The sequence below is a fragment of the Phalaenopsis equestris genome, unplaced genomic scaffold, assembly GCF_001263595.1.
Source record: "Phalaenopsis equestris unplaced genomic scaffold, ASM126359v1 Scaffold000496, whole genome shotgun sequence".
NCBI classification, from domain to species: Eukaryota; Viridiplantae; Streptophyta; class Magnoliopsida; order Asparagales; family Orchidaceae; genus Phalaenopsis; species Phalaenopsis equestris.
Genome location: NW_018164936.1, coordinates 45,231 through 63,863, shown reverse-complemented (window position 1 = coordinate 63,863; position 18,633 = coordinate 45,231). Strand labels below are relative to the sequence as shown.

The following is an 18,633-nucleotide window of genomic DNA, read 5'->3' as shown; positions in this document are numbered from 1 at the left end:
TATATATATATATATGTATGTATGTATGTGTGTGTCTACATGTATGTATGTAGTCTATATATATTGTATCTATATTTATGTATGTATGTGTGTAGATGTATGTATCTGTATGTATGTGTGTATGTGTATGCATATATCTGTGTATATGTATGTATATATGTGTGTATACGTATGCATTTAAGCTATGTATATATGTGTGCATACATATGCATTTTAAGTGTGTGTGTGTGTGCGTGTCTGTATTGAATCATGTTTTGTCCGTGAATCAAACCCAAGGAATAGACTGTGAGAAATGAAAAAGAAAGAGGGAGAAAGGGAGGGAGAGAGAGGGGGGGTATCATGGAAAGAAACGGGATTTGAATGGGTGGGGATCGAAATCCATTTACATTTAATCTCCCTCCTTTTATAGGGGTAATTTCTCTACACAATATAAGCATATGCATTCATTATTCCTAGATCTATAAGGGTCTCTAGTTGTTTGTTTGGTCATATCATCATTTAGGTCAAGATCTTTCTTGGGAGTTTTCCCCAAGTCAAAGGGTTGTGCGGCGAATATATCACAGCTAAAAGGTTACCATCAACCCTTATTCTCCTATGTACTTGAACCTTGATCTTGATATTCGTACTCCACATACTCATATTCGGACACTCGTACTCAGTTGCTCGAGTTTGATTAGCATATGTCCGAGCTGGCTAGGTTGGGCCATTCTTGCTTTTGGGCTAGATCTTTTAACAAGGAAGGATGTCCATTTATATAGATTCTTGTCCCTCCATTCTTGCTTTTGGGCTAGATCTTTTAACAAGGATGTCCATTTATATAGATTCTTGTCCCAATTAGTTCATATTAACTATTTTTTGGTTAAACATATTCAGTCATTTGATTCTCTTGTCTTCTCGAAAATCGTGATGCGATAAAAATGAGAGAATTGATAAATTGAATTATTACAAAATTAAAATGTCATTTATGATGTGGATGCCCTGTCGTAAGGCAATGAGTCATTCATTGAATTAGTTTGTGTTTCGGGACCTTCTATTTACTCTCATATTTGACTATTTACATTCTCTTGGAGCGCCATGGTGAATCTCAACGAATCAAATACCAACTTCCAGGATAAAGACTTGTTGTCGAGTTTGTTAATCAAGCGGAAGTACGCGAGCGAACTGAAAGGACACAAAGTGGTAGGGAAATGAAGGAGAGTTTGACTTCCACCGATGGAGAGATGTCAAGGATGCGTCCATGGGGCGACTCCTCTTTTGCAGGCAAAAGATCAAGCTCGATAAGCTACCTTTATTTTCCGATCTCCTACATCTATGCAGATTGGTGCAATGTAAAAAATCTCATTATTTTATTATTACTATGAGAAATAGTAACGAACTTTGCGGCTCCGATTGCCGTACAAAGAATACTGATTGGTTGAATCTAAAGGTGTCGTCAAATGCCCCAGATGGGGAAGGATGATCATGCGGATGAGGAGAAACATACTCGGTTGCAACAGATGGGAATGCTTTGAAGGCGAAGGAAGATCAAGGGGAGTGTATATTAGAGGTGCTTGTCCCTCCCCTTCAAGAGTTGAATCATGCTGCAATAGCCTCTTGAAGTCGCCCCTACAGTGAATGCAATTGAGCAGGTGGCGCAGTTAACCGATCTGTGGTGAGAGATCGCCAAATTGAAAAGCTTCAAGATCAAGTTGATTCCAGTTGCATGAGCTAGCTCACGGTTGGAGGATAGTTCTTACTGCACCAACTCATACGGTGGATTGAATACACAAAGATCATTTGAATCCCTATATAATGTTTTTATTTTCATCTTGATTCCCTGTATTTGTTTGCCTTATTAGAATTGAATCATTTGTAATAAATATTATCCCACAGTTGAATAGAAGATTTGGTTGCGACACTTTGATTCTTGTGATGATTTGAGCGTTTTATTTTTTTCAACTCTACGTGTCAAGTGTTCTTCTGAAAATTTCTCTTCAATGGGTGCCTTCTGTAATGCCCGACCCGTGTAGAGACTAATGGTGAATTATACTCTTCCAAAGATATATTGATTGTTTGCAAGTTCCAATAGTTAGGATGTCTTTAGGAGTTGTAGGCTGAGCTCATAGCAGAATGAGTTTTCTTTTTGGACTTGAGCTGGGCGGTTGGGGCGATTGTGGGTTCTAAGTCTCTTATCTCAAGCATCTCTCTCTCTAAGCGAGTCATAAATGCTCACAAGATCTCCCTAGGTTCTTGGTGAAGTCGCAATAATGCATGTGAACTCGTGTGAAGCTTTTGGGCACTAGCGAACTGCATTATGAACATTCTCTTTAAGTCTGCAAAAGAGGTTATTACCCATAATGTTTAGCTGTTAAACTATGTGAGGGATGACTTTTTCATAGCAATGAAGAATAGTTGGCATTTCAACACATTATTCATTCTTGACAAGCACATGGTTCATTCAAATAAGGCAATGTGATCGGTCTGACGGCCATATTTAGGACTCTATAAATAGGATTTTGAAGCATTCGGGGGTGCCTCTGCTCAAGATATCTCCCTAGAGAAAACATTCTCCAATTGGTACGAATGGGGGGTTTCAACTTGCCATCGCCTATTGTGGTCAGGTGGGATGGAACCTATGTTATCTGGGTAAGTACGAATCATTCTCCTCTATCATGCTGGTGAAGGAGTCCTTCTGGCATTGGCGGCAAGTTTGCCTCTTCGTTGTGATTGAGCTATTGGTCATGGTGGTGGAGTTGTTGTTTGAGCAAATATTTCTATGATATTCACCATTACCTATTCATTTAGCTCTTTGATCTGTTGGGTGATAAATTCCCGGATGCAATTCAAGTTTCTTGTGATTTTTATGCTACTCAACTCTTCTTGTATAGCTTCTCTTTTTGTTTACGGCATGGTCCATGCTCCCGATATTTTTTCCAGATTTTGAATCCCAATTTGTTCATGAATCAGTCTCAAGGAATAGAGCATTTGGAAAGAGAGAGAAAGAGGGAGAAAGGGAGGAGAGAGGGAGAGGGCGTTGAAAGTCTATGAAAAAGCTTTATCATCATCAAAAGAAGCATGATTAGTCCGGATGAGGATCAGAATCTGTTTAAATTTAATCTCTCCTATTTATACAGGTAATTTATCTATATAAAATGAGCATAAAACATTGTTATGCTTAGATCCCTGAGGCTTTTAGTTGTTTGTTTAGTCTTTTCATCTCTGAGTATTTCCTCCCCAAGTCAAAGGGTTGAGCGGCGAATGGATCACAACTCAAAGGTTGCCATTAGCCCATATTTCATTGTTTCTGGGAATTTTTGTCCTGACATTTGTACTCCACATACTTGTGCTTGGCTACATGAGCTTGACCGGCATATGCCTGAGGTGGCGAGGTTGGGTCATTCTTGCTTTAAGCTGGATCCTTTAATACACCTATATTAGGAAGGAAGCCTATTTAAGTAGATTCCTGTTCGTATCTGTTCATTTAACCGCTTTTAGTATATATATATATATATATATATATATATTCATGGAAAAGTGGTGGTAATTGGAAAATGTCAGAAAGAGTATTACAATGTATGCAACACAGACTTCTTTTATTGCCATTTAATTTTTGGAAGTGTGACAATCAATCACAAAATCTAAATGAAGGTAGTTGGCTCCCCTAAGGAAACTATTTTTTTGAGTGTACTTTGTCTCAATTCACTATATTAATGTAGATTACCACAGATAAAGATGGATGGAACACGTTTTCTTTTGTTAGCCATTAATTGTGATCTGTTAGACCTGTCCGAAAAGGAGATATAACATCATTGGAAGCAATAAAACTTGTCATCAGCCTTGAAAGATTAGACTAGGACAACGTATAAATTATCTTCTGTAAATTTGCATTATGGTTTTATGTACTGGTTTGAACGCTTATATGTAAATTTCATAAATTATAATAAGTAGGGAAGAAATAATAGCATATCATGTTGATTATTTATCAAAATTCTTCTAATTAAGATGGTAGTAAGCAGTAATAGCAACAATCTCGAAGTTTTATTGATTTCTTCCTTTTTTTGAAATTCCCTGCTGAAATAATTACAACCTCTACTGACTCAGCTTGCATCCCAAGTAGGATAAATGGAAGTTTCGATTGTGATTGCTTCATGAGATTTTGAGCACCTGCAGTTTGGTTGCAGTGTATCTATATCTGATTAATATGCTTCTTTGTGCGACAAACAGGTCTCCTTCTTTCTTTCATTCTCGCTATCTATGTACTGCAATCATCTCAAGAGAAACTGGCGAGGTACTATTTTCTTCCTCTACTTGATCATTGTTGCCTGAATAATTAAATGTGTTTGGTGGGGTGACACCCAACATAGACCATCGTTTTTTATACTGCCAACATATTAGCGCTTTTGTATTGAGTGGTTCAGTGTAGTGTATTTTACACTACGGTTTTTAGACCCAGGACATTGAACTGTCGTCGTAGAAAAGGTTCATTTCATTTAGGATCCAATCAGAGTTACTCAACCGTGATGATATAAATAGTATTAAAATGATGAAAATTATTAAAGTAACGTATTGTTCTTAACATTGATGATGAATATATATATATATATAGGGAAATTTACATACATAGGACAATTCTTATGTTTTTACATATCCCACACCTAAACATCGATACATATACATACACGGTACTTTGGTGCTTTAAATCTATGCGTGAAAATCTATTTTTCACTTTTAAAAAGTGCTAATAATGTTATTTTTGGCGTGATATTAAAGATTTGTGCACTGTGTAAATATGAAAACTTAGGCGTCAGATATGTAAACAAATAAGAATTGTGTGCTATGATTAATACCATCTCTGCATTATAATGTCTACTCAAATGAGTTCAACCATCTCTGCATTACTCTTGGGACTATCCAGATTCCCTCCAATCTGCATTATAATGTCTACTCAAATGAGTTCAACCACCCATTACTCATGGGACTATCCAGATTCCCTCCAATGTTAGTTTTTTTTTTTTTTTTTGGCTTGTCTGAATTAGTTTGAGGATTGATGATCATGGTCAGACAAGTTAAAACCATCTATTCGATCCAGTTTTCACAACCATGCTCTTAACTGCTAATAATATGTACAAATGCTCTTGTGATTTCCAGGTTTGTTAAGGAGACTGTTGCTGAGAGCAGTATGCCTGGGTTGGATGGAGCGAAGGTTGAATAAAAATTTCTCAAAGAAGCTGCAGCTTTGAAACCTGGCTCATTCATCTCGGGTGGAAACGAGTGTTCTGCATCCCGAAACAAGGACGTAGTGATGAAAGTCTGCATAAGTCAGACTTTGTTTTTAGGTTCTCTGAAAAATATTATTCCCCATGTGGCAATAGATGAGGACATTGACAAACCAAACACCGTATTCTCTTCTTGGAAAGATTGTAAATTTTTCGGTTTATTTTTATAAAAAAGCAATTTTGTTTTCAATTTTTTTCTGTGGAGCGTTCGAAAACAGGGCTACGAGGCCTGTTTGTTTCGGATTTTTGTGTAATCGAAACTTTTCTCAAGCTCGGGGTCAATGCTACTAAATTTAATTTTTTTTGGTATTTGGCACGATCTATAAATTAATGAATGTTTGATATGATGTAACTGCAAGAAATATAAATGGTGAAGGACGTGGTGTTTGATAAATTCTCACCTCCAAGCTCTTAGCTCACTATTCCTTCCAAGCATAGATAGTTTGCTTTATTGAATCCCAACCCAAGCTTATGGATACTGGCTTAAAACATTTCCATATTTTACAATCTTTTTTTAACAGATCCCATTTGTTTTTCAAGTGAATCCTATCATATTCCTTTCATGTGTTTTCCTTGAAAATTGTTATTATATTCTATTAACCCTTGTTAAAATAGGTGGTTTGTCTATTTCCTAAATCCACTACTTTAAGACAAAGAACACAAAATATTAGCTTAATGTCTTTATCCCACGTGGCAGACAAACTAATTTCTCTTGTGTTACCCATCACGTATACTAGCATGAATAAAAATAACATAAATTTATGGCACAGTAAAAAAAAAGTAACATTTTAAAAACCCACATATGGAAAGGTAAAAGAAAAGAAAATACAATTAAAACAATTTCCCCCCACTCCATTCACCAATAACACCACCACCACACAATCACAACAACATTACCACAACCACCACAACTAACCCTACACACCACCACCACCACATCAACTCAACAAGCCCCCACCGCCACACTAACACCATTCCCATCTACACACACTACACCATCGATGGACAGCTACCACCATGTTATCAACACTAACTCACAACCACCCCACATCATCAACAATAAGCCGCCGCCACCACTCCTATTTACACACCAACAACACCACAACAACACTATCATAACCACCACAACCAACCCAACACATCACCACCACTACAACAACACTATCGCAACTACCAAAACCAACCCAACACACCTCCACCATCACACCAATAAGCCACGACCACCACGCTATCAGTACTACCACAACCACCACTTCCATCTACACACTATCACAACCACCAACACCAACAAATGAAACCATCACACCACCGACACACCAATATCGTCACACCACCAGATGGCAACCCACATAGGCCACAACCACCAATAGCAACCCATCAAAGAGAATGGTCATAAAGCACCAATAGCCACCCACATAGACAATGGCCGTCAAGTACCTATATCAACCGACATACTTCAATTCCTCCATAGAGGAAAACCACAAACATCACCACCATAATGATGAATACTTTAATTCCTCAATAGTAAAAAGCCACAAACTGCAAACATCATCACTAGAAAATTGAATGCTTCAATTCCTTCATAAAGAAAAGTCACAAACCACAGACATCTTCGCAAACAACCAAAATTCTATAGAACATTGCCAAAACTAAAAAGTTCAAAGGGCCAAAATTACAAAGATCTAAGGGACAAAATTACAGAGATCAGAGGGTCAAAACAACAAAGACCACAAACAACCAAAATTCACAAAAAAAAATAAATGCAAACGGGCTTTACCCCCATTTTAATGCATATATTGATAATTTTTTTTGTAGAGAATAGCCACAATTAGGAAAGAGCAGGCTATGTGGCTCAAAGTCACAAACTATAAAAAACAATGTGCGTTATAACAAAAGAGAGGGTAAAACGGGTCGTTGCTCGTGAACAGCTCATGTTCGGCTCGTTAAGATGCTCGTGTCTGAATCTTTTACTAAGTTAACGAGCCGAACACAAACATTTTTTAAGCTTTCCAAATTACACAATCTCCCTCCCTCCCTCAACTATTGGAGTTTTGAATTCATTGTTAAAGACAATGCCTAATAGTCATAAACTCCTACATGGAGTTTGGAGCTTCTGGCCAAAAAAATTTGACAAATTAGATATGAAATAACTCTAGAAAGTATTATTATATCATCATCATATTGCACCTCAATTAAATATATCATATCAAAATTCATTAAAGAATAACATATACAATCAACTAGAGAAAATTTTTAAGAATTTCATTATGACACTATATAGTGGCATCAAATTTGCACCTCAATTAAATATATCATATCAAAATTCATGAAAGAATAGCATATACAATCAACTAGAGAAACGTTTTAGGAATTTCATTATCACTTATATAGTGGCATCAAACAAGTCAAGCATGCATATAAATAAGGTTAATTAAAAAATAAAAAACTCCAAGGCTGTTTAAAGATCAATTACTATATAAAACTAAATATGTAATATAATCTCCCCATATTAAAAATATTAAAATTCTTATAAATGAAATTCCTGATCAAATAGTTACCTTATTGATTAGTGAATTCTTAGTCTCTAAAGAATCTTATTCATCTAACATGCATTCAAGTAATGTATTATAAATGTTAGATCAATTTTATGACAATTTCATGGATTTAGTAGATGCAATAAAAATAAGCAAAAATTATGGAATAATTAAAAGCAATTAATGACTAATGGAAGTTGATAAACATATTAAGATTATGTCTACAACATTGAAATGCTGTATCTTACAGCATTAAAATTACACATTTACATTGTCCTTATTTCTTATTCTATCAAGTTCATATGTTAAATTTTGTGAGTATCATGAATTAGATCATTCAGACAACAAACCCATTATCTATTCATTTTAGGATTTATGGTATAGCTGAAACATCTTCTTCAATGTGTCAAATTTGACTAATAATTACAAGTTATTATTGCATCATATCATTTGTATGATATGTCTATATTGCATAAGAATATTTGTAAAATAGTAATCATTAATTACACAAATTCTATTTTTTATTGTGAAAAAAGAAGAGGGTTTTACATACATAGCACAAAAAATTACAGCATTTACATATCTGACACCTAATTGCTTCTATTTACATATATATGACCCAAATATCTTAAATGCAATCCTTATGCTTTACCGTATCGACTTCGTCGTCTCTTCTCAACTCCATGTCTCTGTGTTCAAATTGTCTTACTTGTACCTATTTCAAACACTAACCTGTCTCTAACTTTGTCACTGCATAAAGTCATCTACATAAAAAGACTACAGAAGGAATCCCTGAAAACCTCAGAGAAAGTCTATGAGGGCAAGGAGATGGGATTAGAATCTTATTTCTTACATTGGAGAAGAGATGCACTTGGGTGATAAACTAACTTTGCTCAAGCTCCATGCATCGTGCATTAGCTTGTGTAGTTCCACACATATCCTTTTCTAGGACCATGAACAATGCTCCATCTGAATCATAAGCACAAACCAAATTCAAATAAAGTTGAAATATCAATATATCTAATATTCTGCCATTTGGAAATACAGCTTTTCAGTGTCTGTAAGTTAACCATGGTAGCCTCTCTACAAGCTCTATCAGCATCGGTGGCATGATTTATCACCAACTTCTTTGAACAAGTGACAATCATCATTAATAGCACAATATCTTCAGAAAACAAGTCTTTTGTTAGTAATAATCACATGCATGGTTTTACAAAAGAGGATTACATCATTAGAACACTCACAAGTTCTCCCAATTGCATTTTTATGCTAGTATTAATAAAAGTTCCGTTTCATTTTTATGAAAAAATTTATTCAGAGTTTTACCTTAAGTGTGGAACTGGGTTATATATTCAGGGAGGCCCCCACCTCAACAATTTTTAGTTTTTCTTTACCTCAATATAAATAGTAAAATTATATATTTCAATTTAGATAATTTAATAAGTTTAAGTCCCTGACTCGCTTAAATTAAGTTGACAATGGTAGTCTTTCTACAACTACTATAAACATAGGTGGCTATTGTGATAGTTTAGCACCAACCTTTTTGAACAAGTCTTGTTAGTAATAATCATATGCATGATTTTACATGAGTATTGCATCATTAGAATGCTGCCAAGTTTTCCTAATTGTATATTTCTGTTATTATTAATATAAGTTTCTTTTCTTTTTATATAAAAAAAAAATTACTTAGAGCTGTAACTTAAGTGCAGAACTAGGTTATGTCCAGGGGGCTTAATTTCTCTACATCAACAGTAAAATTTAATATTTTTTTTCTTTTGTAACCTAGACAATTTTACCCCTCCCCCCACCAATCGATATATTATACTTTTAAAAAAAAATTAGAGATTTCGTGATTGTGCCCACCCTCAAAATTAATGTTGGATCCGCCCCTACCCTTAACATTGATGAGTTCTACATATTGTTCCAAGAAGGCCAACGAGCACGTGCAAATTCACTTCGTTGCAGAGTTGATGACCACTCGAGCGCTGAAATGCGCCTTCGTGCTTGTGGTCATGAAGTGGAAAGCAATTTTAAGAAATATGCAATAACTTGATTATTATTGAGCAGATTATTGTAATTTGAAAACAAACACATTAATTGTTGCTACTCTAGTTTGAGCACTGGCAAAGCTAATGAAAATTAATAGAGCTTTAGAGACATGTTTAGCTCTATAAAGTGAAAGTGAGACTTAAAAAGGTTAACAAATCTCCGGAAAAGATTGCATTAGATTTCTAATTGTTTGTCTGGACTTTTTAGATTACAACTCATTGAATCCAAAAAAAAAAAAGAAAGAAAGCTTTCTCACTCCAAGTCAACAAAACAGCCAGGACTATTGCATATAGTGATTATGATGTGCTGCTCAACGCAAATATTCATTCGCAAATATATCACTTTGTTTAAATACAAGTGTTTCATTATCTAGAATGACTTCATGAGCCCTCTCTCTTCCTTACAGAAAAAGTAGATAAAGCAACTTTTTGATGAACTTATGAAAAGAAAAACAGTCATACATATGAAAGGAAACAAAATGTACGATTGAAATATTAAAGAGTTGAGCATATAAGTCTAAGATGAAGCAAATGAACACCATAAAAACAATGAGTAGAAACAAGAAATAAAATTTTAAAGCCGCCAAGTGAACGCAAACAAACGTTTTTTGGGCTGTATTTAAAAATAAACTGAAATTATGGCATCACACAAAATTAAGAAATGCAATGATATTTAAGAAGAATACATTAATTAAAATTATACTAGTAAATTCATTTTGATGAGTAAACCATACTCGATTAGAATTTATTAAACCTCATCAATCCTAATATCCTACCATTTTATTTATAAAACACTTTTATCATAATACTAATCCAAAGTAATTTTAAATTTAACTTCTACTCCTATTTGCAATAAAAGTTGATACATCATCAACAAATTGATCTATGGTAATAATTTGAAGACGATAAGCACGAATCTCAAGATATTTTTTTAACAAAAAACATTCAATCTAAAATTAAAATTTATCCAGAACTCTACAACCAATAAGATGGAAACAATGACACTAAATATGTTCAATCTGAGTAAAATCAATTTGGGATCAAGTAATTTAACTTATTTAGGAAACGAGTAAAATCAATTTGGGATCAAGTAATTTAACTTAGGAAATTTCTGGTGCCCAATTGGAATATTAAACGGATTGCAAATCTGACAAGCTTCAGTCAAATCGAGTGCTTTGACAAGATGAGTCCAACGAACTCAAAATCACTAAATTTCATCATCGTTAAGTTACCCAAATGTTTGATCGAGGGAATTTCTTCCAGTCGCCGATAGAGTGATTCAGATCTCTTATTTGTGGAGAGCTCTATCCTAGAATGTACAAATAGCGTCATATCCTCTTCATGACAGGTGATCTACACCTTGAACTGGAGAAAAACCTAAGCTTGGAGGATCGAAAGAAGCTAAACTCCAGCATTGTTTCTGCACCGAAGATCCGGCGAACACTTCTCTCTTACAACCACCGAACACCGTCGACCACTACTGCCAACCTTCGTCGACCGTCATCGGTCGTCCCTTGCTCTTTTCAGCAAAACCCCGTGCAAACTCGAGACGTGCATTGTGGAGTAACGAAGCACTAAGCTGAGTCACAACCAACGTCACGGAGTAACGAAGCATCCTACGGATAAATGCATCCTCCTAAGCATAGTGTGGCGACACGCCTCGAAGACAATATACCGATTCCCCGACAACTACTCCCAACTACAAACATACTTGTAACCCTTTCCTACCAATGGGCTAAAAGCCTAGACGTATAATCGCAAACTCATAATGGATCATTTCAATTGGGTTAAGTAACATTATTTTTTCTTTCGTGTTTTCTACGTAAAAAATTTTAGTGTTTTTATCTGTTACTTCTATTATCTAATTGTGATTAAAGTTTCGTTCAACGTAAAGTTACGAAATAATCACTCCCGCTGCGAATCCTCCGACGCACATCGAGAGTATTATTTGATTTAGTAATATTTTGCCGTAAAATGACTTTTTATTTAAAAGATCAGCTATGATTGTAATTTCTTCATTTAGTTTAGCTTAAAAATTATTTATCGCCAAAATATTGGCTTGTCACAGTTATCTATATTACAATTCCTTGTTCTTTAAAATGACTTCTTATTTAAAAGATCAGCTATGATTGTAATTTCTTCATCTATTTACATATATAACACCCGAATATCTTAAGTGCATCCTTATGCTTTACCGTACCAACTTTTTCAAATTGTCTTACTTTCAAACACTAACCTTTCTCTAACTCCGTCACTGCATAAAGTTATTTACATAAAGAGACTACAGAAGGAATCCCTGACAACCTCAGACAAAATCCATGGGGCCAAGGAGATGGGATTAGAATCTTATTTCTAACATTGGAGAAGGATGCACACGAGCTCCTTGCATTGTACAATAGCTTGTGTACTCCTACACATATCCTTTTCTAGGACCATGAGCAATGCTCCATTTGAATCATAAGCACAAACCAAATTCAAATGAAGTTGAAATATCAATATCTCTAATATTCTGCCATTTGAAAAAAGTAGTCTTTCAGTGTCTTTCAAGTTAACCATGGTAGCATTTTTAAAAACTCTATCAGCATCGGTGGCAAGATTTAGCACCAACTTTTTTGAGCAAGTGGTGGCATTCATCATTATTAGCATAATATTTCCAGAAAACAAGTCATTTGTTAGTAATAATCATATGCAAGGTTCAACATAAGAGGATCGCATCATTAGAACATTCACAAGTTCTTCTAATTGTATTTTCATGCTAGTATTAATTTAAGTTCCTTTTCATTTTCTATGAAAATATTTATTCAGAGTTGTACCTTAAGTACGGAATCAGGTTATATCCAGGGAAGACATATTACATACATAACACAAAATTCTTATGTATTTACATACCCAAACTTTTATAATTCCACACATAACACTCAATCTTTATTTTCGCATAAAAAATAGCATTATTAGTGAAATATACTTTTTCAAGCATAGGTTTAAAGCACTAAAGTGCTATGTATATAAATATGTAAGTTTAGGTGTGAGATGCGTAAATCTATAAGAATTTTGTGCTATGTATGCTAATTCCTAAAAATAAAAGCAATATGCTACATTTGACCTTATGGAAGAGCAAGTAAGAAAACACTAAAAGACGAAAAATCAACCAAGAGTCTTATAAAGGTCTTCGAATTTTTTAATAAAAATAATATCCTTCTTAACACCAATCAAATGGATAAATGATACTTGTCACAATATTCGACAATAGAAAGGTCAACAATTATATTACTTCGATTAGCTTAGAATAATTTTCTGCACTTTTCAATCAAAATGCAAGGTTCCACTTAAGAAATAAGCAAAAAATTTCTTAGGGAAAAAAGAACAATTTTAAAAAAAAAAAGGAACAAATGAGCACAAGCAAGAATTGATGATCACAAAAAAAAAAAAGTTTGCCATCTAACAGAGTCCCAACATTGAGCCAAATGAATGTTGATTTACGCTTTTGTTGACGCGTACATTGTCAAAAAAATTATCAATGAACGTAACGCCTTACAAAAGCAATGAAAAATGTAAAATATGGTATTTGGTGCATAAATATCTATAGAGGATCAGAAACACAAAAAAACATCAAGGATAAAACAAATCTTTTCAAAACAGGCAATTTGTATAAACAATAAGTTTGTGTGGCCCATATAGTATAAACAATGTATGTCCTCTATTTTTATAACAATTTCTAGTTCATAAAAAATATTTCCCTTTGAACAAATTATCTGGCACTCCTGATATTCATGAGAAGCTATAGATCTACTTTTTGAATATTAAAAAAAAAAATGCAACAACTTAGTGAGAGGAAGCGCCAAGGGATCTACAGCTTAAAATCATAGTCAGCATACACATTTTAACCCATAGTAAATAAGACCGTAACAGATTCAGTACACATGCAAACAGAATGAAAGATAAATTTAATCTAAGTATAGCATAATCAACAAAATAGCTCACTAACTGAAATAGAAAAAAATTAAGCAACGAATTCAAAGCTATCAAAGAAATTCTTGAAATATCTTATATGCTAGAAGAACAACTATTATTCTTGCAATTGCATACTACAAGGGGTCAAATGGAGCCTCTACAATGGCAATCAGCAAAATGATGGTGATTACATTTAGGCATCTACATCATTTAACTTTGGGACTCATTTAATGTTTACTGTTTGGCTTACTTAGTAAGCCCCGCTCTTTTTATAACACAATCGTAAACCTTAACTTCTTTGATATTTAACAATGTATTATTTAAGGTTTTAAACTTTAGACTTCACTCCTTGTAACTTAAAACGCTTGAACAAAAAATCTTCTTAATATACTTAATTTTCAGATAATCTTTATTTAGCTTGAAATAAAAATTGCTTCATTATTTGTTAATTTACCCATTCAAAGATTACCAGTCTAGTAGTAAGAAGGATAGCGATTCCACTAACTCTTTGTTCATCTATTGAATATTTATTTATTTAGCTGTTTTCCAAATCCGTGTGATTGTTAGGCACACCGGGGGAAATATAAGCGATAATTCATTTCATCAAGTATTCATGGTTGCTTCAAAACTGAAACCTTAAATTTCTCTTTTAGATCTGCATTTTTAGCTGGTTTCTATTGCAACACACATTCGCTTAGTACTTTAATGACCTTTCGCTTCATAGAATTACTACAGCATAACGAACAAGTCATATTACAGTCATCCACAAAAAGCAGCTAAATAGGTAAATATTAAATCTTATGAACGATTTGCCCTTTCTAACCAAAGCAACAAACAGATGCTGCTACATTTACAAAGATAATATCTGACATGTTCCATCATATATGATCAACTTGAAACAGTTCATTAAGCTGACAAAGTGATTCAAATGGCAAGTTCATGTTAGGACCAGATTATCCCGGTAGCATTTTTTAGTTTAAATGCCACCGAACTGAACATCCAGACCAATACGGACTCAAAGTACTTAAAGAGAACTATTGTTCAAAAATATAAAGTGGCATTTACATACATAACACACAATTCTTATGTATTTACATATCTCAAACCCAAACTTTTATAATTACACACATAACGCTCGAATATTTATTTTCACATCAAAAATAGCATTATTAGTGAAATATACTTTTTCATGCATGGGTTTAAAGCACAAAAATGCTATGTGTATAAATATGAAAGTTTACGTGTGTGATATGTAAATCCATAAGAATTTTGTGCCATGTATGTTAATTTCCCAAAAAAAAAACCAATAGCTACATTTGACCATATGGAAGAGCAAGTAAGAAAACACCAAAAACGAAAAATCAACCAAGAACCTTAAAAAGATTTTCTAATTTTTTAATAAAAATAATATCCTTCTTAACACCAATCAAATGGATAAATGATACTTGTGACAATATTCTACAATAGAAAGGTCAACAATTAAATTACTTTGATTGGCAAGAATTTAAAATAACTTTCTGCTGTTTTCAATCAAAATGCAAGGTTCCATTTAAGATATAAATAAAAATTTTCTTAGGGAAAAAAAAACAATTTAAAAAAGAAAAAAGGAACAAATGAGCACAAGCAAGAATTGATGATCACAAAAAAAAAAAAGTTTGCCATCTAACAGAGTCCCAACATTGTGCCAAATGAATGTTGATTTACGCTTTTGTTGACACGTACATTGTCAAAAAAATTATCAATGAACGTAACGCCTTACAAAAGCGATAAAAAAAGTAAAATATGGTATTTGGTGCATAAATATCGACAGAGGAAGCATCAAGGATACAAGAAATCTTTTCAAACAAGGGCCACACAAATAAACAGAATGAATGATAAATTTAATCTGAAGTATAGCATAATCAACAAAATAGCTCACTAATTGAAATAGAAAAAACGTAAGCAACAAATTCAAAGCTATCAAAGAAAACTTGGAATATCTTATATGGTAGAAGAACACCTATTATTCTTGCAATTGCATAGTACAAGGGGTCAAATGGAGCCTCTACTCTCTAAGGCAATCAGCACAATGATGGTGATTACATTTAGGCATATAAATCCCTTGCATTTGAAATGCTCTACACTCAAAACCATTCAAACTAAACAACGCCTTAATGAACTGGGTTCACAAATCATTTCGCTACAATCCTAAATTTTCTCACTTTGGGATTTAGTCCAATTTTTTTCAATGCAAGTGCGTACAATCAACTTCAACTATTTAGTAGAAAGTAAATAAAAGTGATTTATAGGTGAAATATAAATTCCAATCACATGAATTTGAAGGTTTCCATGAATTTTTACTTTTCAGCAAAAATTAATAATAAAATAACATAAAACTACATGGAGGTTAAGTAAAAAATTGCTTTACTTCACAATTGAAATAATTTAATATAAAATTAATGAGATGATGGATTAAAATGAAACCTCACTGCAATTTAAGCTAACGCTAAAATCAAATTCACAAAGAAACCAAATAAATATCATTTAATGATTAACTTTAACTTCCAAACACATGCATCAAAAGAAACTGTCGTTATTAGTCTAGTAGCTTTATTCCACTTTGTGCAAACAAAAGAGATGACAAATATAAGATCATAATAAAAAAATTGAGGGAATATAATATTCCTAGAAAGAAGATTTAAAAAACTTCACAATCAAATCAAGCTTTTATTGAAGCTCCTCAAAGTTTAAAGCTTTACTCAAACATTGCACATTGTTGAACCTAGAAAATTTTCTCCATTACTGTAATAATGATAGTTTTTTCTAAAAATCAAATGATGTCATAATCAAATGATTTTAGTATTTCTAAAAAGCGGCATCTAAAAGGGGAAATTTGGTTGTGCCAAAAAAATGCCTCAAACATTATAGCTTATTAGATTTACAATAATTAAAACAGTAGAAATTTTCTGTCTGCTAAGCTTCTTTAATTTCTATTCTTAGATGGGTTTGACAGCCATCTTTAAAGGTTGTTATAATGGCAGAAACCATTATAACAACAACAAACCTTCAATGACTCTATATATATATAAATATATATATATATATATATATATACAAATTCATTGTGAACAAAGTCTCCAGAAAAGCTCTGCATTATTTTTCTCAATTTGTTATAATAAATTTGAGACCCTTTGCAAGCCACGATAATTGGCTGCATGTAAGACAAGGCCCTTTTTGGCCAGCCTTATTAGCCCATGGACTCAACTTACCCATCTCCTTCCTTCTTGTGAGAAATATTCTTTTTCTAAAGCATCAATGCTCAACAAGACAAGGAGCATATTTGGTCAGCACTTAAGCTCACTTAAGCACCAAATAGTGCAATTCCTCTCCCCTCATTCCACTTTCCAAAGTGCAACTTCTGCCATAAGCTTCCTAAGAGCTTCCTACGCTAAGCACGTCACAACCCTCACACTTCACACACGTATTATCTAGAGGGCTTTAGGGTTGATCTTTGTTTGATTCTCTTGTTATTCCTAGCCATTCACTTTCTTCCTCAATTCTGAGCTTGTCCTTTCTCACTGTCCCTACCAATTTCTGTATAGTTCTCAATAAACCTCCACCTCTTAACTCTCTTTATGCTATAGGCTGACTATTGCCCAGTTGAATAATTTCTTCAAGCATTCATCTCTGTATCATCTCGATGGCCTATATTATCAATTATTGTTAGTTCCATCAACTTGTTTTGCATCAAGTATAATGAATCAAATTACGTGATATTGATAATAATAATTATTTCTTAAAGTTATGAGTTTTTACGTAAATCATTTTGATAAATTTTATAGATGTGATTCAATATTTGGATGCAGTCATGAATTTCACCGACCAACTTTCATTTATGTCAATAGCATTTCAAAATCTAGCAACAGGGATTCACGTAAACAAAGGAAACTTAATCAGCACTCTAAATTGCTACGTCAACAATTTCAATTCGAGTTGTACTTGGCATTATATGATTCATGAAATTAGCTAATCATCATCAAGTTGAAAATATGGTGGTTGTACCATCAGTGTACATCTCTTGCAAGTGACATACATTATATTTTACCCTTTAAATATAAAATGTTCTTCCATGGCTAGTTTTCATTTATATGCATCTTATCAAGAAATTATGGATAACATGACATCTTATTTTTTGCATTATAGCAACTTGTGTTGATGTCCTCTTCCTTCAATTGAATTGTGTTGATTCTATTTACACGGCAATGTTAAGCCTTCGTACAAGATTCATATTCTTATGATTTAGTTTCTTATCTTCCGGAAAAAGGTATTCATTCTATACATCATTTATACATCTCAATTTATTCCTATTCATTTGTTGAATTATTTTCAGAAGCAAAATGACCTGGGATATATATGATCAACGAGAAATGCCAACTATAAGTTTAATCTTATACAACAACAACAACAACAAACCTTTATCCCACTATGTGGGGTCGGCTACATGAATTTTTTTTCTCCATTGCAACCTATTAAGTGTCATACTTTCATTTAATTCTAATAAATTATGATCACTTTTTATGCAATATGCCCAAATCTTTCTAGGTCTACCTCTGTCTTTCTTAACATAAGTCGAATCTAAAACATCTACTCTTCTGATCGGATCATCAGATGATCAACGTTTAATGTGACCAAACCATCAAAGACGACCTCTGTAATTTTATCTGCCAATGGAGCTACACCAACCTATCACAGATATATTCATTTCGCTTTTTGTCTCTAAGTGTAAAGCCACTCATCTACTTAAGCATTCTCATCTTGACAACTCATCTCGGCAACACTTAACTTATTATTACGCTTCTCTTTTAA

At 33.6% G+C, this 18,633-nt stretch overlaps 1 protein-coding gene across 2 annotated transcripts in view; it reads left to right on the top strand.

The window, feature by feature from the left end:
• Nucleotides 1–5,445, top strand: part of LOC110028162 — a 37,153-nt gene extending 31,708 nt beyond the window's left edge. The window contains exons 8-9 of one of the 2 annotated variants that reach the window (XM_020729904.1): nt 4,204–4,267; nt 5,128–5,445. In XM_020729904.1, coding sequence (XP_020585563.1) covers nt 4,204–4,267; nt 5,128–5,191 — 128 coding nt within the window. In that variant the 3' untranslated portion in view covers nt 5,192–5,445. Of the gene's footprint in view, nt 1–1,426; nt 1,896–4,203; nt 4,268–5,127 lie in introns of those variants that run through there. The other variant, XM_020729903.1, reaches the window with a different exon arrangement.
• Nucleotides 5,446–18,633: the final 13,188 nt, after the last annotated feature.